The following is a 25845-nucleotide window of genomic DNA, read 5'->3' on the forward strand; positions in this document are numbered from 1 at the left end:
TAGCTGGGTGTGGTAGCGCGTGCCTGTAGTCCCAGCTACTCAGGAGGCTGAGGCAGCAGAATGGCTTGAACCCAGGCAGCAGAGGTTGCAGTAAGCCGAGATTGCGCTACTGCACTCCAGCTTGGGCAACAGAGCAAGACTCCATCTCAAAAAAAAAAAAAAAAAAAAAATTTTTGTCAACCACGTGAGGGAGCTTGGAAGTCAGTCTTTTTCCCCAGTAGACCCTTTGATGAGATGCACTACAGCCCCAGCTGACACGTGGAATATATAGCTATGTAAGACCCTAAGGAGAGGACCCAGCTAAACTGTGCTCAGCTGTGAGATATGTGCTGTTTTGAGCCATTATGCTTGTGGTATTTTGTTACACAACAATAAAAAAACACAAATACCTATGATAAAGCCTTTCCACTTTTTAATCAGTATCACTCAAAATGTTATCAATGGACTGTAGGCCAGGCATAGTGGCTCACGCCTGTAATCCCAGCACTTTGGGAGGCCAACGCAGAAGGATTGCCTGAAGCCAGGAGTTCAAGATCAGCCTGGGCAACATGGCAAGACCCCCATCTCCATAAAAATAAGCCAGTACAGTGGCTCGCACCTGTAACCTGAACACTTCGGGAGGCCGAGGTGGGCAGAAAGCTTGAGCCCAGGAGTTTGACGAGACCAGCATAAGCAACATGGCCAAACCCCATCTCTACAAAAAATACAAAACTTACCCAGGTGTGGTGGCACATGCCTGTAGTCCCAGCTACTCAGGAGGCTGAGGTGGGAGGATCACCTGAGCCTGGAAGACAGAGGTTGCAGTGAGCCATGATCGCATCACTGCACTCCACCTGGGGTGATAGAGCAAGACCCTGTCTCTTAAAAAAAAGAAAATGAAAAAATTTTCCAGCCTGGGCAGTATGGCAAAACCCTGTCTCCATTAATACCAAAAAAGTTAACTGGGCATGGTGGCACATGTCTGTAGTCCCAGCTACTCAGGGGGCTGAGGTGGGAGGATCACTTAAGCCTGGGAGGCAGAGACTGCAGTGAGATCAGGCCACTGCACTCCTGCAGGGGGACAGAGCAAGACCCTGTCACAAGATAGATAAATAAGAGTTTTTTAAAACACTTTAAGCTTTTTTTTTCTTTTTTAACAATTTTTGTGAGTGTATAGTAGGTGTATATATTTACAGAGCACATGAGATATTTTGATATAGGCATGCAATATAAAATAAGCACATCATGGAGAATGTGGTATCTATCCCCTCAAGCATTTACCATTTGACTTATGGGGTATCCAAACCCTTAGGCATTTATCCTGAGTTACAAATAATCCAATTACACTCTTTGAATTATTTTAAAACGTAAAATTATTATTGACTATAGTCACCCTGTTCTGCTATCAAATAGGTCTTATTCATTCTATTTTCTTGGTACCCATTAGCCATTCCCACCTCCCCCTACTTTTTCTTAATACTTACAAAAGGTACAATACACCTTTTTACATGGCCAAACTGTGCAAAGTATTCTTTCAGCTGACCTGTGTGGCAGAAGAAAACGTATTAAAAGCAGTTACTATATTTTGGATTCTCTTAGATTGTAGAAAGAAACTAAAAGTGATCCCACGGTCACCAGACTTCTTGTGGACAGGAACTACTTTGCATTTCCCTAAAGGCTTAAGATTTAGGAAGCAGCTATGGTACTGACTATAAAGTCACAATGTACCAGACTTGGTGGTGAGGAGGGGAGATGGACAGACAAGTTGTTGAACTGGCTGCAGTCTCCATCCTCAGCAAACATCAAGTGTTTTCATCATATCAGTTACTGTGCTATGTGGACTATGATCCCTGTGAGCAGATCACAAAGAAGAAAAAGACCAATTACAGTCCAGTGTGTTTCCAGGTATACTGAAGATTTCCAAATAAAATCCCAACTTACTGGTCCTTCACAATTTAGTAAAATGAGTTGACCTCACCTACTCTTCCTGCCTTATTTCCCACTGCTGGTCCCTAGTTACTCTCTAGTACAACAAATTGAATTATCTGTATCTGTCCTGCGGATTATCCTCTGCATATGTTGTTCTCTCCCCTCTGTATGCTGGTAATCCTATCTCCCCCTGCCTAACTTACAACTATAACTATTCTTCAAGACCCAAACCAAATACATCCACTGAGTATTATTTTACTGGGCTCCTATCACAATACAAGACAATGTACTAGCCCTGTAGGACTTCAAAGATTTGGAGTATATAAGACTAAAAACTACATGATCTGTTTCTCTTGTGAACTATAGTGCCTGTACTTCACTGAATTACTTTTTATAATATCTATTTAGTTCTCCTAGTTCACCAAAACCTCACTGGTTCAACAACTGCCTATATTTGTTCTAAGTCTCTTCATCCCCACCACTACTACACTGTAAGCTCCCTCAGCATATAAACCACCATGTTTACCGTGACCAATAAACAGCAGGGCCTCAATATTGGCTAAATGAGTAAGTAAATGTCCACTAATCCTTCCAACAATCCACAGAGACTAAATTTTTAAGGGATCTAATGTTTAAGTCAAACCAACTGGCAAGATCAAGGTCTCACAGAATATGATACTGGAGAACAAAATAATGTTAAACATATGTTTTACACCAGATAATTAAAGTCCTAGAAGACACTGATTTCAAAACAAACCAGCTCTAGAAGGTAACCCTCTTCCTAAATTGCCTAAAATGCTGAAGGAAAAACAGCTGCAAGCACCAATAAGAATGCCTACCACAGAATAGATACTCAAATAAGTATTTGCTGAATCAGTGTAACAACCAAGAGAAACTGTTTCGAGGTTGTACATAATGCTCACTCTTTTTAAGGGTTTTAAACTCGCCCTTTATTGTCTGGAAACTTGCATCCTCAAGATGCTAATGAAACTCCTCAGCCTTTCCATAAAGTTTCACAGGGCCTACCGGAGGCTTTACTGGGCTTGGTCTTCACCAACCACATGTTTAAAAGATGGGGCACAAACCAACCTATTTCCCATTCTACTACTCACATCTGAGCCACAAAAACTAAAAAGAAACTAAATCTTGCTCCATTTTGTTTAAAGGGGCTGACCTGAAACATGAATATCTACAAAAAAAGTGACCACGAATGTTTATATGTTGGTAAGCAAATATAAAAACCTCATCTCAAAACTGCAACTGACAAAAATTGAAGGTGGTGAAAGATTTCAGAACTAATTATTCCAACCTTTATCTCAAGACTAGGCCTCTCCTGTAAGTTTCAATTTTAGCTATCGTGAAAATAACTATCATTTGCTGAGTACTTACACTGTATCTAACGCAAGTCTAAGAAGTTTGCATATAAACTCAATCCTCTCAACAATCCTATGAGCTGGGTATTATTGACTACATTTTATCAATGAGTAAACTGAGGCTCAGTTGTGAGTCATTTTCCCATACTAACTTCAGTTATTCAGGTGATACAACGATTAAATGGCCAAGCTGGAATTCTAACCTCAACGGTCTAGTTTCGGAGTCCACTTCTCAGCCACAATGATATACAACCTCTGTTCAATTGCCCGACAGAAACTTCACAAGTTTCTCAAACTCAACACATTCAAACTTTACTCACCTTCTCTTGGCCTGCTCCTAGCTTCTAAAGGAGCAATTCACCAATGCTAAAAACCCAGAAATCACTCCTCCCTTTCCTTTATTCCGTACACTTTCCCATTTAAGCCATCACGAAACGGCATCTAATTTGCTTTTAAAACATGAATGGATCTGACCATCATCCTTCTACCATCGCCCTAATTCAGGTCCTCACCTTTTAAGTAAATTAATGATACTGCTTTTTAGCTCCTCTCCAAGCCTACAATCTTGCCACCTTGAATCCATCCTCCACACTACAGTCAAAATTATCCCTTCTAAATTGTAAATCTTGGTTACCAAGTAATAAGTCTTTACACCAAATCACTCCTAAAGGCAAGAGCTGGTGCATTCGTGACCCCAAAAGCTCAAGGGACATCCCTAAACGGTTAACTGCAAACAAAATTTCTTTCTGCTCACTTGCATGATCAGGAGCAGTCTCCTAATTCAGCCACCACGCTGACTTAAGTACCCTGCAAAAAGCAGAAGCTTTGAGGATCGCTTGGACCTAAAAATTCCGCTACTCCCACATCTCCATCACTCACTCGACGCCGCAGTCCAAGGAATTTTTCTCACAAAAGCAACCGGCCGATCGATATTTCTACGCAGCGCCACAGCACCTCTCGCTACTGAGGCCGCCATCTTTAGACTAAAGGACCTCCTTGAAGCGAGGCCGCGGCCCCGGAAAAATTTTCCGGATCCGGAACACGAGAGAATCTGCTTCCGGATCAGAGAGTACAGGCCGCGAGATGGGGAAGATGGCAGCGGCCTTGGGATCTGTAGCGACTCTGGCGACTGAGCCCGGGGAGGATGCCTTTCGGAAACTTTTCCGCTTCTACCGTCAGAGCCGGCCCGGGACCGCAGACCTGGAAGGGGTCATCGACTTCTCGGTGGCCCATGCAGCCCGTGGCACGGGTCCTGGTGCCCAAAAGGTACAGAGAGAGGAGCGGCACGCGTCTCTCCGTTGCTTTGCGCCTCTTCTTGGAGGGACTTCCGTGTCTTCCTGGCTTCTTTTCACCTCCAGACCGGTTGTTGTTGAACGATTCCTGTCCTCCTTTGGCGGCAGAGTCGAACTCCCCGCTGTCACACTAGCAGTAACGCGTTGAGATGCTCGTTTCTTTAGGCGGCCATTCCTGGCAGGGGGGCTCGGTCAGAAGAGCCTGGGAATCCGTGTTTATTTCTTATTGTAACTGTCTCCTTACATTTCTGTTTGGGTTTTGTAAAACCCCATAGAAAGTCTTCGTAGACGGTAGGGTAGCGTTCTGCTGCTTGAAAAAATGACTCCCGAGGAATCCCAGAACTGACAGATGTGGCGCTGTTTGTTAAGCCGCTGTGGGTAAAACTAGTCCCTGTCTTCTCCCCTGGGCCTTTTAGAAGGAGGTCATTGAAGGATTCTGATAATCCCTCCGTGTTGAAAATAAATGGCAAACAAGTATATATGGAATACAGGCATCGTTATTTCTCTCTACTTTTCCCCCATGGAGATTAAGAAAGGGAACACAGGCCGGGAGCGGTGTGTCATGCCTGTAATCCCAGCACTTTGGAGGCCATGGCGGGTGGATCGCTTGAACCCAGGGGTTCGAGACCAGCCTGGGCAACATGGCAAAACCCCGGCTCCACCAAAAATACAAAAAATTAGCCAGTCTCATAACCTGATCTCAAGTAAATAGATTTTTAAAAAAAAATTTTTTAAGGGAACATAATAGACAAGAGGGAAAACTGGGAACCAAAACTGTAGTTGAGTATACATTTTCTTTCTTTACAATCCACTTTAACGTTGAGGATATGCAGACCCTTAATTTGCTCTTGGTGTTGTCCACAGATGTCTAGATGAGGCATCCTTTCCAAGCTTCCTAACAGCTCTGATAAAATTGGAATGCAACAGTATTAAGTATTAATGATTGCATACTTGAGCTCAGCTTTTCAGCACCTTCATTTGTTAGGAAAACAATGGTCTTAGAGTTGTCAAAATACAGAAAGTCCACACCACAATAATAATATACTTTTTCTTTCCAGAGCCCTTCAGACTCTCATTCAGCTCCTTTTACCCGCATTTTACCATAATATGTACATGCTTTTTAGAATGTCAGCCATCAGAGAATGAGCCATTATGTGTCTAGTACAGGACCTAAAACAGTACTGAGTAAGTACAGTATGTGTTGAGTACATGAAAGCTTGGGTGTTTTGTTCCCCAGCTCAAAGCACATTAAAGTAGTAATTAAGAGAAGTTAACTATTACAAGCCAGCTGATGAGACTAGTGGGAAAGTGGTGGTTAACAGTCTGGCAAGGGAGGAAGCAGAAAACTTTTTATAAAAACCTTATATAAAAAGCGATGTGGTTCAGTTTAGCGTATGATAGAATAGGTCCACTAACATCACCTCCAAGAGTGTGTTAAATTATAGTGCAGTATTAAGTATGGCCTATTTAAGAAATCAAGACAAAATGCTTGAAAGTGTTTTATCAGCCCCTAGGTACCTGGAAAACTCAGCTGATCAGTACTCTCAGAGGGTTTGAGATAGCCCTTTTATTATAGAGACATGAGCCAACTTTTGGTATTTTGTCCAGGAATCTCCATACTTGGAGAAGTTGATAAAATATCATTCTCTTTGAAAGAGAATGTTTCATATTCTATATATATATGTGTGTGTGTGTGTATATGAGATATATACATTTTTTTTTTTTGAGACAGTGTTTCACTGTGTCATCCAGGCTGAAGTGCAGTGGCGCGATCTCGGCTCACTGCGACCTCTGTCTCCTAGGTTCAAGCAATTCTTCTGCCTCAGCCTCCCAAGTAGCTGGGACTACAGGCACGCGCCACCATGCCTGGCTAATTTTTGTATTTTTAGTAGAGATGGGGTTTCGCCATGTTGGCCAGGCTGGCCCCAAACTCCTGACCTCAGGTGATCTACCTGCTTTGGCCTCCCAAAGTGTTGGAATTACAGGCTTGAGCCACCGCACCCAGCCTGTTTCATGTTTTAAGGCAAGGCAGACCCTTGGTTTATTATTCAGGGAAGAATAAAGGTTTTTTCCGTTAATGTTTTGACGTCAGTGACTGCATAGTGGGTCTCTTAACCAATGTAATGAGCCATCCATTAGCTACTCATGTTCAAAGAGAACTTCAGCCCCTGAAATACTAAATTCATTTCTAAGTAATTTACAGAAGCAGAAGTTGTAGTGTCAGTTGGACATTTCATCTAGAAGAGGGCAAACAGGATTTTTTAGCTTTTACTTTTAGCAAACAGGATTCCCAGTGTCTCACTGAAACATTTTTTCTTTCTGTTTACAGCACTCTTATTCGCTCTCTTTTTTTTTTTTTTTTTGAGACAGAATCTTGCTCTGTTCCCAGGCTGGAGTGCAGTGGCGCAATCTCAGCTCACTGCAACCTCCACCTCCTGGATTCAAGCAATTCTGGTGTCCCAGCCTCTCAAGTAACTGGAATTTCAGGCACCCGCCACCACACCCAGCTGATTTTTGTATTTTTAGTAGAGACGGAGTTTCACCATGTTGGCCAGGCTGGTCTCAAACTCCTGACCTCATGATCCGCCTGCCTTAGCTTCCCAAAATGCTGGGATTACAGGCATGAGCCACTGCGACTGGCCTTCTCTTTTCATTCTCTCACCCTGCCCAGCTTGGTGTTCCTTATAGCTCCGTTTAAATACCAGCTCTATACAAGTGTCTCAGAAGCATTACTGTTAGCCCTAACTGAAGTAAATAGCTTTGTGACTCAGGATATTTCAGTACACCAAGCACCTTTCATGATGCAGTCCCATAAGAAGTTGCAAAGGTATGATATCATAGGAAAAAGTAGTTCTGAAAGCCAAAATTAGCCTGCTTAAATTTTCTTATTACCATTTTGCCTCAATTTTGGATAACTCTACTATTACTATATAGATGAGAAACTGAGGCTCTAAGACATTAAGTTACTCATCTAAAATGCCTAGATCAAGTAAGCAGTACAACTAAGATTAACCCCAGACTTAATACTCTTTGCTTTGGCCAGGCACAGTGGCTTATACCTATAATCCCATTGCTTTGGGAGGCCAACACAGGAGGATCACTTGAGCTCAGGAGCTTGAGGCTGCAGTGAACTATGATCATGCCACTGCACTCTAGCCTGAGCAATAGAGCAAGGTTCTGTATCTTTAAAAAACGCAAGAATCCTAACTTTGCCTCATACAAGAAATATCTTTGGAGGTTTGAGGTTCCCAGAGTTGACCTGCAAAATAGATTTAGCCCTTTAACTTCTGTTTCCTTCCTTTCAGGTGGTCAAATCTCAGCTAAATGTGTCTTCTGTCAGTGAGCACAATGCATATAGAGCAGGCCTTCAGCCCGTCAGCAAGTGGCAAGCCTATGGACTCAAAGGCTATCCTGGTGAGTGTAACTGACCTCAGAGAAGGCAATATCACTCAATCATTTGTGTTTTCATATCTTCAAAGAAGGTACTGTGAGCAAGTAAATAGACAAAGGATACACATAATAAACAGATAAGTGTTTCATTTCCAAACCGATTCTGTACTGTACCTTGTCTAAGATGTCCGTTTCCAAAGGATAGAACAGGAGTCAGCAGTGCCTGCAGATGTGGCTGAAAGTGGCATGACCATTGAAAAAATAAGGACATTGCCTCTGGGCTCCCTGCCACAACTCTGAACATCTGATTTGGCAGAAATGCTGTAAAGAATAATTTATCATTATCATTGTAATAAATGTCATATAATAGTTATGAATAATTCATAGCTGTCCCTGTAGTCACATTCTCAAATGGCATAACAACTTAAAACTTGTTGCTATCAAGGCTGAACATATTTAATAAAGAATTACAATTAATGACATCAGAAGTCCTCGCTGAGTACGGTGACTCACACCTGTAATCCCAGCACTTTGGGATGCCAAGGTGAGTGGATCACCTGAGGTCAGGAGGTCAAGACCAGCCTGACCAACATGTTGAAATCCCATCTCTACTAAAAATACAAAAATTAGCCAGGCGTGGTGATGCATGCCTGTAATCTCAGCTACTTGGGAGACTGAGACAGGAGAATCGCTTGAACCCGGGAGGCGGAGGTTGCAGTAAGCCAAGATCGCGCCATTGCACTCCAGCCTAGGCAATAAGAGGGAAACTCTATCTCAAAAAGAAAAAAAGGCTGGGTGCAGTGGCTCACACCTGTAATCCCAACACTTTGGGAGGCCTAGGCGGGCGGATCACAAGGTCAGGAGATTGAGACCATCCTAGCTAACAAGGTGAAACCCCGTCTCTACTGAAAATACAAAAACAAAATTAGCCAGGCATGGTGGTGGGCCCCTGTAGTCCCAGCTACTCAGGAGGCTGAGGCGGGAGAATGGCATGAACCTGGGAGGCAGAGCTTGTTGAGCCGAGATGGTGCCACTGTACTCCAGCCTGGGCGACAGAGCGAGACTCTGTCTCAAAAAAAAAAAAAAAAAAAAAAGAAAGTCCTAATAGGGGACAGGTGAGGTGGCTCACACCTATAATCCCAACACTTTAGAAGGCCAAGGTGGGAGGATCACTTGAGCCCAGGAATTTGTGACCAGCCTGGGTAACATAGTAAGACCCTGTCTCTACCAAAAAAAAAAAAAAAATTTTCCCAGACAGAGTCTCACTCTGTCACCCAGGCTGGAGTACAGTGGCACAATCTCAGCTCACTGCAACCTCCACCTCCCAGGTTCAAGTGATTCTCCTGCCTCCCGAGTAGCTGAGACTACAGGTGTACACCACCACACCCAGCTGATTTTTGTATTTTTAGTAGAGACATGGTTTCATACTGGCCAACCTGGTTTCGAATTGCTGACATCATGTGATCCGCCCGCCTTAGTCTCCCAAAGTGCTGGGATTACAGGCGTGAGACACCTCACCTGGCCAAAAAAAAATGTTTTTAATTAGCCAAGTGTGGTGGCATGCCTCTGTAGTCTCAGCTACTCAGGAGACTGAGGTAGGAGGATTGCTTGGGGTGCAGTGAGCCGAGATCATGCCACTGCACCCCAGCCTGGGTGACAAAATAAGACCCGTGTCTGCAATTTTTAATTTAGTAATGTTGGATAGCTGGTTTTACAGAGAATGAAATTCAGAAAATAATGAAGAATATTTTCTAGGCTCCTGGGGCCATTGTAAAAGTTAACAGTGCACTTGTGATTTCAAATATGGGTTAAAAGTAAGAGAAATCTTTAAAAAGAAATGTTAGTTTTCATTGTGCCAATGGCCAGGACTCTATGGCTCTATGGTACAGCTCTGAAGATATAACAGCCTGGCTCCTCTTGAGCTTGGGTAAATGTAGAGCATGCGTCACCAATAGTCTTGTTCTTGGAGGCCACGCTTCACCTTTCAGCTCTAGCACCTTTTTTTTTTTTTTTTTTTTTTTGGGACAGTCTTGCTCTGTCGCCTAGGCTGGAGTACAGTGGTGCGATCTCTGCTCACTGCGGCCTCCGTATCCCAGGTTCAAACAATTCTCCTGTCTCAGCCTCCCAAGTAGCTGGGACTACAGCTGCCTGCCTGTGTTTTTAGAGACAGTGTTTCACCATGTTGGTCAACCTGGTCTCAAACTCCTAACCTCAGGTGATCCACCTGCCTTGACCTCCCAGAGTACTGGGATTACAGGCGTGAGCCACCATGCCCAGCCTCTAGTACCTATTTTTAAGGCCATGATTCTCTGTTACTCTAGGCTTTCTCCCCTTAACAGATTGTTCATGCCACAAACTTAACCCCACTTGAGTTTTAAATTGTCTAAAGTGCTGTACTTACTTTCTGAGGCTTTCTAGGATTTACTGCTTAATTAAGCCACATCTTTTGGGTGGATGTCTCATATCCTTGGAGAGTTTATTCTGTCTCTTCTGCCATTATAAGCTGTGTTTGTTTATTCATTTATTTATTTATTTTTTACTTACTTTCCCCCATAAGCTGTATTTAATAGAAATATAATGTCCAAAATATGGGAGAGAACAGTCTCTTATTACTCTGAGTTGATCAAAAGGATTTTGTTTATTTCTGGATCTGACTTAATCTGAAGGAAGCTGAGTATACTACAACCTGTCCCCACACTCTGGTGTGAGGACACATGATCCTCTTGAACAAGAGAATAATAGGCCTGGAAACCAGAAGCAGAATCTAGGGAAGAAAAGGCTTATGGGGGAACATCACAGCATTAAACATTGGAAAATTATCCTGCACAGGAAGTGGTGGGAAGCAGTGCACACCAGTGGTTAAGGCATAGGTTCTGGTGCCAGGCTACCTGGGTTGATATCCTGGCTCTGCCATCTACTAACTGGAAGACTTTGGGCAAGTTTTTTAATTCTTTTGCCCTCAGTTTCATCATATGTAAAATGTATATAAAAATAGTACCTACTTCATAAGGTTCTTATGAGGATTAAATGTTAATGTATATGTTAACTGCTTAGGTCAGTGCATTTATCAAGCACTTAAAAATGATTTGGGGTTGCTCTAGTTGTCAGAACCCAAGACCAGTGACTGAAAATTACGGAGAGGCAGGGTTTTTTTGGTTTTTTTGGTTTTTGTTTTTGTTTTTTGTTTTTTTTTAAACCTGGAAAACATGCAGATGCAAGATAGGCAGATTTTGGTTTTGTTTGTTTTCTTGAGACAGGGTCTCATTCTGTCACCCAGTGGGGTGCAGTAGCACAATCACAGTTCACTGCAGCCTTGGCCTCCCAAGCTCAAACGTTCCTCCCACCTCAGCCTGCCTCGTAGCTGAGACCATTGGCTTGCACCACCATGCCCAGGTAATTTTTTTTTTAAATTTTTTGTAGAGATGGGGGTCTCACTATGTTGCTCAGGCTAGTCCGGAACTCCTGGACTCAAGTGATCCCCCTGCCTCAGCCTCCCAAAGTGCTGGAATGACAGACCTGACCCACTGTGCCTGGCTGGGAGGCAGATTTTAACCCAATAAAAAGAAGACAACCGTTGTCTGAAATGGACTGCCTAAAGAGATACTAAATTTCCTGTCACCATTCAAGTTTGGACTACACCAGAAGTATTATTCCTTTAGTCTGATATGTTTGGGAGTATTATAATACTCTTTATTTCATGAAATTGTGATGATAGCAGATGGTAGGTTGTGGAGGGGAGGGTTCCTATCTTTTTCCAAAATGTTGATCATCCTATCATTCTCCCAAATTATTTGGAGAATTGTACAGATAAATGAAACACAAAATCCAAATGTATTTTGGAGCTACTTTAGAGGACATGAAAAATCAGATTACTGGTAAAAATCTTTGTCTGTATGAGGTTTCCTTGATGCCAAAAGCCCATTGACTTTGATCATTAGGTTTAGTTTTGAGTATATGCTATTGATAATATTAAATGGTGGAACAGGATTAATCAACTATAATGAGGAACCTGTCCACATTGAATATCTCTAAGCTGTCTAGTTTTTTTTCTATATCTGCAAGAATCTAGACAGAATTTTAAGTGCTTTTAGTAAGATTTAGTATGGTAGAGGAATCTTCAGGTTATTTTCTATGTATTTCTATGACGGCATAACCTCCTTTCAACTGAACCACATGTGGTTTTAAATCTCTTTGAAATTCTGATAGTGGACCATTGATGATATTGTTCAGGGATTCATTGGTTAGAGCCTAGTATTTATAATGCAAAGAGCATAGGTTTGTTGCTTGGATGGGCTTACTGGTTTTGCTTGTTCCATGGCCACAAATCCAGCTTTGTTTGTTGTACCCCAGATTGTTCGTTTGTCTTATCCCAAATGTGTGCTAGCCTTGTGATGAGCCAGGAGAGAGGGATGAATCAGTGAAGTCATGTTACCCCTCTGAACTTCTGTTCTCTGACCTGCAAAACTGGATTATTAATTTCCTTATGGAGTTACTGAAGATTAATGAGATGGCATAAGATTGCTAGCAGAGTGTCTGACACTTGTAGGCATCTAGCTATTTTTAGCAGCTACTATAATTAATGACTTAGGAATAAACTTATTTATTGTTAATTGCTGTTATTAAACTTTATCATTATTCTATGTCTAAATTATATGCCAAAGAGAAGAGAGGAAGACTAGTTAAGTAATAACAAAGTTGTTTCTGTTTTAGGCTCTCAGCCCAGTGTCTTTACTGTCTGCTTTCATAGTAATTCTCCCTAAGGATATTTTCATAAAATGTGTCGTTATTGTTAATAGTCCACACCAGGAATTGGCAAACTAGTTTTATTATAAACACAGTTTATTGGAATACAGCCACACCTTTTCCTTTACTTACTGTGTATGGCTACTTTCTGGCTACAGTGACAGAATTGAGTGCTAAGGAGACCAAATAAGGGCTCACGCCTGTAATCCCAGCACTTTGGGAGGCCAAGGCAGGCAGATCACTTGAGGCCAGGAGTTCAAGAGCAGCCTGGCCAACATGGCGAAACGCCGTCTCTACTAAAAAATAAAAAATAAATTAAAATACAAAAATTAACCAGGTGTTGTAGTCCAAGCCTGTAATCTCAGCTACTCAGGAGGCTGAGGCAGAAGAATCACTTGAACCTGGGAGGTGGAGGTTGCAGTGAGCCTAGGTTGTGCTTGGGTGACAGAGTGAGACTCTGTCCCAAAAAAATAAAAAATAAAATAAATAAAGAGACCAAATAATCGTTGTAGCCTAAAGTCTTTACTATCTAGTTCTTGACAGAAAACGTTTGCTGACCTATGATATAGACTACATCTGGAGTTCAACCAGGAACTGAAGACCTTCAAATTATTGCCAGCATTTAACTCAGAAGTCCTTAAGTTTTAGTCTGTTCATCTGTTTTTAAAATCCTTTTGCAAGGGGAAGATTACACTAATATATGATGCTTGGCTTTTATATCATTGCTTGGATTCCTTCTTGTTCCTCAGGACTTGTCCAGCCATGCTTACTCTTGCTGAGATGACCTTGCTATTTATGTTATTGGGAAAACAGCCCTTCAGGCACAAACCCTTTCAACCTTCAATGGCCCCCACACTTATAAGCAAATATTCTCATTTCTACCATCCAGTCGTAGAGAAGGAGGAGTACTTTTAGTTCAAAGCCAGTCTCTACCTTCTTGATCCATCTCACCTTCTTAAACCTCTTCCAGCTTTCAAGACTTTGCTCTATTTCTTTCCTCTCTTTTGTTTCCAACTGGCTCTTCCCTGTTGACTCTTTCTTCACAATCTGTAAGCATACTTAGGTCTTGCCAGTCCTTAAAAACCAAAAACTGCCCTCTTAACTCTTTGTTTTTCTATGACTGTGCCTAAGCTTTTATTTTCTTTCATAGCTGGTCTTACAAAAAGGAGTTTAACTTGTCTTTATTGCCCCCTCTCCAGACAAGGTTTTTTATCTCTTTATCTCTAATTCTTTTTTTTTTTTCTTTTGAGACAGTCTGTTTTTGTCACCCAGGCTGGAGTATAGTGGTGCAACCTCAGCTCACTGCAACCTATGCCTCCTGGGTTCAAGCGATCCTCCCACCTTAGCCTCCCAAGTAGCTGGGACTACCTGTGTGTGCCACCACACCTGGCTAATTTTTGTATTTTTTCTAGAGACAGGGTTTTGTTGTGCTGCCCAGGCTGGTCTCAAACTCCTGAGCTCAAGTGATCTGCCTGCCTTAGCCTTTCAAGTGCTAGGATTACAGGCGTCAGCCAAGCTACCATGCTCGGGTTCTAATTCTTTTTTTTTTTTTTTTTTCATTACAGCAAATGATTTTATTTGTAATTTCTACCCCTCTCAGTGCCTCCTCCCAAAAAACCTGCACATGAATTTACAAACATATTAACATATAAATAATGAGAAACATCCTAACCAGGGTCTCCTGGTTGTCTCTGCTGGAGATTAAGACTGGAGAGGGCGCTATCTTCACACAGACTTCCAGTGACATCGAGAGTCTCTTGGTGGCTGTTTTGGGCCCACAGCTGGCTTTTTCAACACCGCCAGGTTCAACCACCAGTCTGTGTGCTGTGCCCAAGGTAGAGCCCAGGGACTGCGAGCATGTGCAGCTCCATTGCCCATCATTGTTCCAGCTGAGCTCACGCTAGAAGGGATGCTTCCTCTCCTGACAGTGCTTCATGGTGGCCAGCCTGCTCCTGCTGGCACTCAGAGCCTCAGTACCGGGCCGCCTGGCAGCACCCACAGATGTTGAACTCCTGGAGCTACTTCTCAATCACTGTGCAGGAAGGGTAATGCTACTATAGTAGGTGTAAGAATTCAACTCTTCCCCACATCTCCATTGGTGTTATAGTACCAGGTCACAGTTAGGACAGGTCACTGCTCTTCTTTGGGGTCCATGGTAAGCTGCTGAATTGCAAGCCAGTGCAAGCTTTGCTCTCTCTTCTGGAGGTTTCTTTGGCTTTGGACCACCAGCCCCACAGCACCAGCTACAGGTTGTCTGGGTAATTGTCCTCAGTGAGGGCATTGAGATGTACCACCTGGATCCCAGGGGTCATGCTGCTTCTGTGCTACCACAGCAACTCATGAAGAAGTCTTCCCAATCCTCTTCCTCAGTGCTTGTCAAAAGCATTCCTGAATATCTTAGTACCATTTCCATCTGCATCTACTTCCATTTGGGCCTCAGAGGAGTACCTCTCCACCAGCAGGATATCTTTGCGCATCTGTCAGTGTATTCAGTCTTTATCTGGCTGCATACTGCCTCCACTACTCTCTCCCACCAGAAGCTACAGCCACTGGTGACAGGAACAGAGCTCTCATCCAGGGTAAGGTCCCTGGCTAGTGCAGCTACACAAGGGGCTCCCTCCCAGCCACTGAGCTGAGCTGTGTGATGTCCAATTTGAAGTCAGTCATGGCCAGGCCTATGCTCTCAGCCAGCAGTGCCACTCCCATGGGAGACGGGTGCTGCGGAAAGGCCAGGGCTAGGGTCAGGCCAGGCAGGCCCTCGGTAGGACAAGACTGGGCCCAGCTCACCTTGTGTCTGCCAGACCTGCCATGCACTGACCTCTAATTCTCAAGAAAGTGCCTGGTACAGACCAGCCTGGCCAAAATGGTGAAACCACGTCTCTACTGAAAATTTTAAAATTAGCTGGGTACAGTGGCAGGCACCTGTAATCACAGCTACTTGGGAGACTGAGGCAGGAGAATCCCTTGAACCCGGGAGGCAGAGGTTGCAGAGAACCAAGATCACACTACTGTTCTTCAGCCTGAGCAACAGGGTGAGACCCCCATCTCAAAAAGAAAAAAACAGGAAAGAAAGTGCCAGGTACGTATTGTATGTTTGATGAATGAATGAATCTTTGCCATGAATAGGATTCCGGTTAAATATTATTATTAATCTTTTGTTTTTGAGATGGAGCCTGGCTCTGTCGCCGAGGCTGGAGTGCAGTGGCGTGATCTTGGCTCACTGCAACCTCCGTCTCCTAGGTTCAAGTGATTCTCCAGCCTAAGCCTCCTAAGTAGCTGGGATTACAGGTGCCTGCCACCGTGCCTGGCTAATTTTTGTATTTTAGTAGAGATGGTTTCACCATGTTGGCCAGACTGGTCTCAAACTCCTGACCTTATGTGATTCTCCTGCCTCGGCCTCCCAAAGTGCTGGGATTACAGGTGTGAGCCACCACGCCTGGCCTGTTATTAATCTTTTGCAGAGAAAAATGAAGTTAGATTGCTGTCAAGGTCACAAAGATCTTTAACACACATGCTGTAGTTGTTTACAAACACAGATATTACAGAGACACTAACTGCAGGAATTTGCAAACACTGAGATATTACAGAGATAGTAACTGCAGGAAGCAACTATCACCCCTACAGCTGGGAGGAAGAACAAAAGAGCTTGGGATTACTACGTTGAGAAGCTTGGAAAAGGGACTACATGGAACCTGGCGCTTAGACTTCTGAGGAGAGGACATAATGAGGCTGATTCTAGTGATGTGGAAAAACTACATTAGAACCAACTTCTGCCCTCCAGTCTTCCATTAGTGACCCTTATAGGCACAGGTTAGCAGAGAGCCAGCTGGCAAATAAGAAATGTGGTTGGCAGGGTCTCAGCCCCATATTATGAAGCTAAGTATAGAAGAGTGGATTTGAAACTGAGAGAAAATAGACCAATAATCAGCACGCCATTCATTAGATGAAGACTTTCAAATCTATGTTTTAGCTAAAATTCATTATAAGATTTCATATAATCATGCCTGTAATAAAGGAAATAGGGAGGTAAAGAAGTCTTGGATGACTCTAAGTAACAAGAACTGATAAGAATTAGAGGTGTACTTTTGCCACTTTCAATTCTAAAGTTTGCTTTGGGATAACACAGTTAACCTTGTGGAATATGTGTTTCTCTTGAGAATACCCAGAAAGCCAGACACATTTGCATAGTGGTAGATGTCAAATGTTCATCAAAACCTACCTGTTCGTTAACTTGAAGCATGACCAAAAACGTAAGGGGAGTAAGTAACAAAATAGTGAGTATAAAGATGTCAAAATTATTTGAATAACTGATGGAGAATTTCCCCCTCTTCTTTTTTTCCCACCCATCTTTTGTATAGGGTTTATTTTTATCCCAAACCCCTTCCTCCCAGGTTACCAGTGGCACTGGGTGAAACAGTGCCTTAAGTTATATTCCCAGAAACCTAATGTATGTAACCTGGACAAACACATGACTAAAGAAGAGACCCAAGATCTGTGGGAACAGAGCAAAGAGTTCCTAAGGTAAGTCTTGTCAATCAGAATGAAGTGTTAATACTTAGCTCAGATCATCACAGGTCTTTGCAGGAACTGTTCTGTAACAACGCAGTAAAAGTGACTGGCTGGGTTTTTTTTTCCCCTCATTGTTTCCAAGCAAAAACAGCACAATTGTATTCTTTCCCCAGGAACATTTGGACAGATGCTTTGACAGTTACAGTAAATTGAGATCCATTTTAAAGACTTGCTTATCATAGCTTAGGTAATTGAGTTCATCCTCATTAATCATCGCATGATCCATTTCCATTAGCTTCAGCCATTGTTTTCTACTTAAAGTGAGTTCCTTTGAAGGCTTGTGGTATCCTAGGAAAAGTAACATTGAAAGCTCTTTGCTTCTACCCTCCTAGATGGGTTCAGTGGTACTAGCCGTTTTGTGATAGGTCAGTTGTTCCTCATGAGAAGAACTAATATTTTCACCTTCATGCTTCAACATTCATTCATTCATTCCACAAATATTTAGTGAGGGTCAGTAGTGTGTCAGGCATGATGCTAGGCATTGGACACACAAAGATAAAGGCACCCTCCCTGCACTCAACAGTACATAGTCTCTGGCAAGAATGTGTTACCTGTGGGAATAATTATTGTAGAGCTCAGAAAGTGTTATGATGGGGTTTAGAAAAATACTGTGGGAGCATAGAGGAGGAAATAATTATTCCAGGCAGGGTAGAAGTGTGAAAGAAGAAAGAATGATTTTTTATTTGTTTGTTTTTGTTCTTTGAGACAGTCTCACTCTGTCGCCCAGGCTGGAGTGCAGTGGCGTGATCTCAGTTCACTGCAACCTCTGCCTCCTGGATTAAAACGATTCTCCTGTCTCAGTCTCCTGAGTAGCTGGGATTACAGGCACCCGCCCCACCACTTTTTGTACTTTTAGTAGAGATGGGGTTTCGCCATGTTGGCCAAGCTGGTCTCAAACTCCTGACCTCAAGTGATACCCCAGCCTCGGACTCCCAGAGTGCTGGACTACAGGCGTGACCCACCAAGCCCAGCCTGAAAAAGTGATTTTTTAATGGGTTATCCTCTTTTCACTGTCCATTTGAACTGATCTTCAAAAATGAGTAGGGGTTTACCAGTCAGAAAAGTAAGAAGTCTCTACTGAGTAGAGAAAGCAGCCTGAGGAAAGATACAATATTTAAGACAGAATAAATTGTCCTGTGAGACAAGAGCATAGGATGCGTACTTTCTTATGTTTACTCAATAGGTATCTGTTGAGTTTCTGCTATGTGTCAGACACTGTGCTTGAGTGTTAAGAGATTCAAAGGCAGATAAAAAAACAGTTCCTGTCTTCAAGAAATTTGTACTTTAGTTATGGACCAAAACGTAGAAACAGATAATTAGATACAATTTGGGTCTGGGTTTGTTGGCTCATGCCTGTAATCTCAACACTTTGGGAGGACAAGGTGAGAAGATTCACTTGAGGCCTGGAGTTACCAGCCTGGGCAACATAGCAAGACCCCACCTCTATGGAAAAAAAAAAATTTTTTTTTTGAGACGGAGTTTCACTCTTGTTGCCCAGGCTGGAGTGCAATGGCATGATCTTGGCTCACTGCAACCTCCACCTCCCAGGTTCAAGCGATTCTCCTGCCTCAGCCTCCAGAGTAGCTGGGATTACAGGTATGCACCACCACACCCGGCTAATTTTGTATTTTTAGTAGAGGTAGGGGTTTCTCCATGTTGGTCAAACTGGTCTCAAACTCCCGACCTCAGGTGATCCGCCCGCCTCGGCATACCAAAGTGCTGGGATTACAGGTGTGAGGCACTGCGCCTGGCCCAAAAAATTTTTTTTTAATTAGCTGGGCATAGTGGTGTGCACCTGTAGTCCTAGCTACCCTGCCGGCTGAGGAGCGACTGTCTCTAAAATAAATACATACATACATACATACATACATACATGCATACAATTTGGTAGATGCGGGGATAGACATTTTAGGATGTAATGGGAATGGTCACTTAAGTAGCTAGGTTGGAGGTAGATTATAGAAAATGCTTCCTGGAAGCCATGGGTTGACAGAATTGGTAAAATATGAAGGAGGAGAGGTGGATTTGGGCCAGATGGTAAAGGGTTTAGTGATGTAGAGCAGGGGCCAACAGACCCAACCACGTGACCCAACAGTGCCCAACCACAAGGCCGCAGACCTAGACAGCCGAGCATTACTGCCTGAGCTTCGCCTCCTGTCAGATCAGCAGCAGCATTAGATTCTCATAGGAGCGCGAACCCTGTTGTGAATTGTACATGCAAGGGGTCTAGGTTGCGCACTCCTTATTGAGAATCTAATGCCTGATGATCTGAGATGGAACAGTTTCATCGCCAAACCACCCCCCATCCCCACTCCATCCGTGGACAAATTGTCTTCCATGAAACTGGTCCCTGGTGCCAAAAAGGTTGGGAACCACTAATGTAGAGCACCAGTTCTGGAGTCAGACTGTGTTCAGATCCCAACTCTACCACTTAATAGCTGTGTAACCTTGAGCAAGTTCCTTCACCTTTCTGTGTCTCATGACAGTCCTTATTGAATAGTATGAGAATTAAACAAGATAATACGTGAGAAGTCCTTAAAAGTGCCTGTTAAAACCATTTTACCAACTTTATGTCCTGTTTGATGTTATGTGGCCTCATGTTGTAGTTTTCAGAAACTGTCATGCCGATTCTAACAGAGTAAAGAGAAGATTTTCTTAAGGGGAAAGAAGTAAAATTCTGTGGTTTTTCTTTAAACCTTGGTCTGTAGGTTATGGTATTGACAGGAGCAGTGAGGAAAACCCTGTCCATAAGCTTTTAGTAGTGTCTTCTTCACAACTGAGAGCAAGGGAAAGGAAGATCATGGTTGAGTGAAATTAGTCCAAGAGAACCTACTGCTATTAAACCAGCCTGTGTTTTCAAGTAATTGATTTTTTTCCTTCTGATATATGACTCTGCAGAAATCACAGCTGTCTTTTAAGATAGCTCAGATGAATCTCCGTAATAAATCATCCTGTAAACAATGGTGAGATACCTTTTTTTGTCTAATAAATTAGCAAAAATAAAATATTTGATGGTCATACCTTATGTTGTCAAGGGTTGGAAGAAATTGATATGGTCAGACATTGTACTGGCAGTATTGAAAATCGATTAAGGCTAAGTTTTCATTGTGTCACTATGTGATATGTGCTTCAGTTTCCTCATGTGAGAAATGAAGGTATTGGACTGGATAAGCCATTCAAGGTAATTGAATCATGGGCAGTCAGGGTCATGTGGACAGTACATGGCAGCTCTCCCAACTTTGCCAGTCTCTCAGAATGGGAGAGAGTCTGTTATTCAAAAGAGATCCCCTGGAGGTTTTGATTAGGTTTCATAACATCCTCTGACATTGAGAACCACTGAAGTAAAGGACCTCTAAGATCCTTTCGGTTTTAATTTTCCAGAATTCTGTGGTCAGGGAAGAAAAAACTTTAAATAGGAAATGAAGAAGAAATACTTGAACTTAAGCAAAAGCAAAAATTATTTAAAAAAATACTTGAACTTAAGAACTGTTCAAAAACTTAGGGTACCTCAATTCTATGGTTTTTTCTTTTTCTTTTTTTTTTTTTTTTTTTTTTTGAGACGGAATCTGGCTCTGTGGCCCAGGCTGGAGTGAGCGGCGCCATCTTGGCTCACTGCAAGCTCCGCCCCCCGGGTTCCCGCCATTCTCCTGCCTCAGCCTCCCGAGTAGCTGGGGTTACAGGCGCCGCCACCTCGCCCGGCTAATTTTTGTATTTTTAGTAGAGACGGGGTTTCACCGTGTTAGCCAGGATGGTCTCGATCTTCTGACCTCGTGATCCTCCCGTCTCGGCCTCCCAAAGTGCTGGGATTACAGGCTTGAGCCACCGCGCCTGGCCGAATTCTATGGTTTTTTCAAAGTCAATAGCGTAGCTAGAGATTGTTGTACAAGTGTACAAGAGTTATGTGCAGGCTGGGCATGGTGGCTCACGCCTGTAATCCCAGCACTTTGGGAGGCCGAATTGGGCAGATCACCTGAGGTCAGGAGTTCGAGACCAGCCTGACCAACATGGTGAAACCCCATCTCTACTAAAAATACAAAATTAGCTGGGCATGGTGGTGCATGCCTATAATCCCAGCTACTCAGTAGACTGAGGCTGGAGAATCACTTGAACCCAGGAGGCGGAGGTTGCAGTGAGCCGAGATCACACCATTGCACTCCAGCCTGGGCAACAAGAGTGAAACTCGGTCTCAAAAAAAAAAAAGTTATGTGTAAACGTCTTCCTTGTGACATTGTTTATAACAGAAAAAAAAATTGTGAAGCAGCCTAAGAGTTCATCAGCAGGAGACCAGATAAATCTAACGTGACATAAGTCTAACATGACATATCCCAGACACAGAATGCAGCCACTGTGCAAGGATTAAAAAAACTTTAAATACAACCCTCTAGTATGTATCCCAGACTTCAAAGCCAGAATAAATTCAGTCATTTCTCACCATCTCCATCACAAGTGCCTTGGTCTAAGCTGCCATCATCTCTTATCTAGAGCACTGCAGTAGCCTAACCAGCCTCCCTTCTTAGCACAAACTCAAGTGTGGTTCCAAGGGCCCACCTTGATTAACAGTGACACTTTTATCACTCAGGAAATTTCAAGGATTTAGAATCTCCCTAGCAGGAGCCAGGGACAAAAACCAGTCAAATTCTTTGTTACATAACATCATCACATTTAGAAAAAATCCAGAATTCTTAACCGTGGCTGTAAGGCCGAGAAGACCTGGCCCCCAGCTACCTCTCTACTCTCATTTCCTACCATTCCTACCTCATTTCCTTTTCATTTGTTCTTTCCCACCATGTTGACTTCCATTGCTACCCTTAAACACATTAGGCATGCTCAGATTTTTTTTTTGTACAGGCTGTTCTACCTAGGAAGCTCTTCCTTTAGATCAACAGTGTCTTGCTTCCTTTAAGTCTTTGTTCTAATATCATCTTAGAAGAAAGTCTTCCCTTATTATTCAGTCAACAAGAATCTCCTACTTCCCATCATTCTTTATCCTCTTGCTTTGGTTTGTTTGTTTATTGCTACTTTTTTTAGAGATGGTGTCTTGCTATGTTGCCCAGGCTGCCTTGAACTTCTGGGCTCAAGCAGTTCTCCCACCTCAATTTTCTGTCTTATTTTTTGTTTTCTAAATTATTTTGCTTGATTTTTTTTTTAATTCAGTGCAACATAGTTGCCAAGTAACAACTTAGCTTTATTTGTTCTGTAAATTAGCTTATGAAATACTCTATTTTTATGTATATGAAAGGTTTTTTCCCACTGATAACCTCATTGTGGAAGCAGAATTAATCCTCTCCTCTTTCTACTTCTTTAAGACTGTTTATAATGCTAGTATAGCATTTATTCTAGTGAATTGAGTCATCTATCCCTCTCTCCTTCCATTGCCTTCCTCTCCCATCTTGAAAATTTTGTAGCCTTGATTCTTACCACAGTTCTTTGTATATATTAGAAGGTGCTCAGTAAATATTATTTCAATTAAATTCATATTCCCTCTTTATTAGTCTAGTAAGAACAATGCTAAATTTGAGAAGGATCATTTAAAGACTATATAGTTTTCTTATTTTCACTAATTTATTAAATAATGTACATTTGTGCCTTAGAAAATATGTGATGCTAGGATAGCTATGAAGAAGAATAAAAGCCAGTGAGGGAGGGACTGTTAAAGGAGGAACCCAGGTACTTAAATAAGGAATTTACAATACCAAGGCATGTATACTTGAATAGAAGTTGCAGGGTGCTTTGGGGGAACAATATAGGAACTGGCTAGGAGAAAGACTTCCGAGAAGTGAGTGTAAACTGTGTATGAAAAAACAAATTGGAAAAATCTGCTAGGCTGAGAGTGGAGTAGAGCATTTCAGTAGAAAAAACTGTATAGTCAGAGGCACGGCCATGAAAAACGGGGAGAATAGCATACCTTATGGGAAATGCTTGGAGATGAGACTAGAAAGGTTAGTTACAGCCAGAATATAAATGGCTCTGCATGCCATATAAGAGTGTGGACTTTGTCCTATTAACAGTGGGTATTTATCAGGATTAATAACAGATTATTCACTTCAGAAAAATAACTCTGTGGTAGTGGAGGAAATGGACTGAAAATACAGTGGTTGCAAAAAGCACAATGAAGAATTTAGGCCAGGTGCGGTGGTTCACGCCTGTAATTCCAGCACTTTGGGAGGTCGAGGCGGGGGGGATCACCTGAGGTCAGGAGTTCAAGACCAGCCTAGCCAACATGGTGAAACCCCATCTCTACTAAAAATATAAAAAATAGCCAGGCATGGTGGCAGGCGCCTGTAATCCCAGCTACTAGGGAAGCTGAGGTGAGAGAATCGCTTGAACCCGGCAGGTGGAGGTTGCAGTGAGCCAAGATCGTACCGCTGCACTCCAGCCTGGGCAACAGAATGAGACTGCGTCTCCAAAAAAAAGAATTAGGCTGGGTGCTGTGGCTCACACCTGTAATCCCAGCACTCTGGGAGGCTGAGGTGGACGGATCACGAGGTCAAGAGATCAAGACCATCCTGGCCAACATGGTGAAACTCTGTCTCTACTAAAACTACAAAAATTATCCAGACATGGCGGCATGCACCTGTAGTCCTAGCTACTCAGGAGGCTGAGGCAGGAGAATCCCTTGAACCTGGGAGGCAGAGGTTGCAATGAACTGAGATCACGCCACTGCACTCTAGTCTGGCGACAGGGCAAGACTCTGTCTCAAAAAGGAAAAAAAAAAAGAATTTAATCCATGCAAAAGATGGTAAAGGCCTCAAAAAGATGTTGTCTACAGAGCTTAATTACCAAGCAATTATAAAAAGTGAGAGAAAAGAAAAAGTTAAAAATTATCTACAGATTTCTACATGGCAGTGAGGGTAATACTAAGGCTTGTAATGGAAATAAGTATTGAAAGAAGAGAAGAATGAGCAGAGACTATCCTTAGTGTAGTTGGGGCCATACTGTTTTTGAAATGCCTATAGGGTATCCAGGTGGAGATGTCCAGCATGATTTTGGAAATACAGAACTGAGCTTAGGAGTAACGTAAGGGTGAGAGGGATGCGGAGAGAAAGAGATGAGATGAGGGAGTTACACATGAAGGCCATAGTGAAGCGCTGAAAATAGATGTGATTTTCTTTCTTCCTTTCTTTTCACTTTTCTTTCTTATCTATAGAAAAGACGGCTGTTGGCCCCAGGAAGCATCAGCACAGGGTGAAGAAAATAGAGCAGGAAAAGACACCAAGCAGCCAGAAGGATATGAGGAAAAACAGAAGAAATGCTGTTAGAAGCTAAGACAGGAAAATGTTTCAGGAAGAGAAAGGCCAGCCATGTCAAATAGGTCTAGGATTTGACAGTTAACTGGTGTAATGAAACTGAAAAACTAGATTCAGTAGTGGTATAAACAAAATTCAGCTTACGGTGAGGGGAGAGAGTGAGGAAGGCAAATGTTGAATTATTTAAAAGTTTAATTATAAAGGGAAGGAAAGATGGGTAAGGGGTAGAAGGAGGTGAGGTATAAGCAAGGTAGCTTGCATAAATGACAGAGAAAATGTTTTTGTTGTTTGTTCTTAAGTATGTAGGAATATTAAACATGTTTGAAGGCCAAGAGGAAAAAAACAAGTTCGAAAGAGGACTTGAAAGTATGAGAAGAAATATTCTATTAATGGAGAAAGGCCTCAGAGGCTGTGTCAGGGAAATAGGATATAGTATAGGTAGAGAATTAGCTTTGGAAGAAAGAAGTAGGACCACTTCTGAAACCAGGAGGAAGGATCAGGTGAAAATTTAGAGAAGTTTAGTGGTATGGGAGAGGAAAGTTGAAATTGTTCACTGGATCATTTGAGCAGGCTTCTGTTTTCTCACTGACGTAGAAGGAAATAAGAACAAAACTAAGGACTTGAGATGAATGGTGAAGGTTTAGAACAGAAGATGGTTAGATAAGACAGTTTAGATGGTTAGAGAATACTGAATATTTGCAAGATAGCAAAAGGATGTTAGCAGTTACGGTGGCGTTGGATGTCCATTTGCAATGAGTGACTGGGAGTGTCAGGTTGAGAAGGGAGAGAAAACGGAAAGCACTCAAACCCTGAAAGAGTGGAGTGGCAGGGCATAGTGGCTTACGCCTGTAATCCCACCACTTTGGGAGGCCAAGGCAGGTGGATCACAAGGTCAAGAAATCGAGACCATCCTGGCCAACATGGTGAAACCCCATCTCTGCTAAAAACACAAAAATTAGCTGGGCGTGGAGGCACGTGCTTGTAGTCCCAGCTACTAGAGAGGCCCAGGCAGGAGAATCACCTGAACCCAGGAGGTGGAGGTTGCAGTGAGCCAAGATCACAAACACTGCACTCCAACCTGGCGACAAAACGAGACTCTGTCACAAAAAAGAAAAAACGATTGCTAAGAAAAATGCCAGCACTTACATAAGGCGCTTACCCGTGACACAAACCAAGCAAACTGCTGTATGAGCATATTCACCAGGGGAGAAGGTGGCCAGCCCACCCATCCATCATCCTTCTGCTAGTGCCTGGAGAAGGCAGCAGGGAGCATAGCATGTTTCTTTTTTAGTGAGACCCAATAATTAGGGTCATGGTTGCTTG

General features: G+C 42.7%; 2 protein-coding genes across 6 annotated transcripts in view; one reads left to right on the forward strand and one right to left on the reverse strand.

Moving 5' to 3' along the window:
* SLIRP (SRA stem-loop interacting RNA binding protein) overlaps positions 1-4304 on the reverse strand; it is a 65773-nt gene extending 61469 nt beyond the window's left edge. For 2 of the 5 annotated variants that reach the window (XR_001006905.1, XM_011988268.1), the window contains exons 1-2: positions 4161-4270; positions 1464-1522 (exon numbers count right to left, since the gene is read on the reverse strand). Coding sequence is in view for 4 of the 5 variants with exons in the window: in XM_011988268.1 (XP_011843658.1) it covers positions 1464-1522; positions 4161-4257 (156 nt within the window). In the remaining variant the exon portion in view is untranslated. Of the gene's footprint in view, positions 1-1463; positions 1523-4160 lie in introns of all 5 variants that reach the window. The other 3 variants (XM_011988267.1, XM_011988266.1, XM_011988265.1) reach the window with 2 other exon arrangements.
* Positions 4305-4346: 42 nt separating this feature from the next.
* Positions 4347-25845, forward strand: part of ALKBH1 (alkB, alkylation repair homolog 1 (E. coli)) — a 33175-nt gene continuing 11676 nt past the window's right edge. Inside the window, exons 1-3 of the mRNA XM_011988274.1 lie at positions 4347-4547; positions 7879-7987; positions 17065-17227. Coding sequence (XP_011843664.1) covers positions 4365-4547; positions 7879-7987; positions 17065-17227 — 455 coding nt within the window. The 5' untranslated portion in view covers positions 4347-4364. The remainder of the gene's footprint in view (positions 4548-7878; positions 7988-17064; positions 17228-25845) is intronic.

Source organism: Mandrillus leucophaeus, unplaced genomic scaffold (genome assembly GCF_000951045.1).
Source record: "Mandrillus leucophaeus isolate KB7577 unplaced genomic scaffold, Mleu.le_1.0 Scaffold326, whole genome shotgun sequence".
NCBI lineage: Eukaryota > Metazoa > Chordata > Mammalia > Primates > Cercopithecidae > Mandrillus > Mandrillus leucophaeus.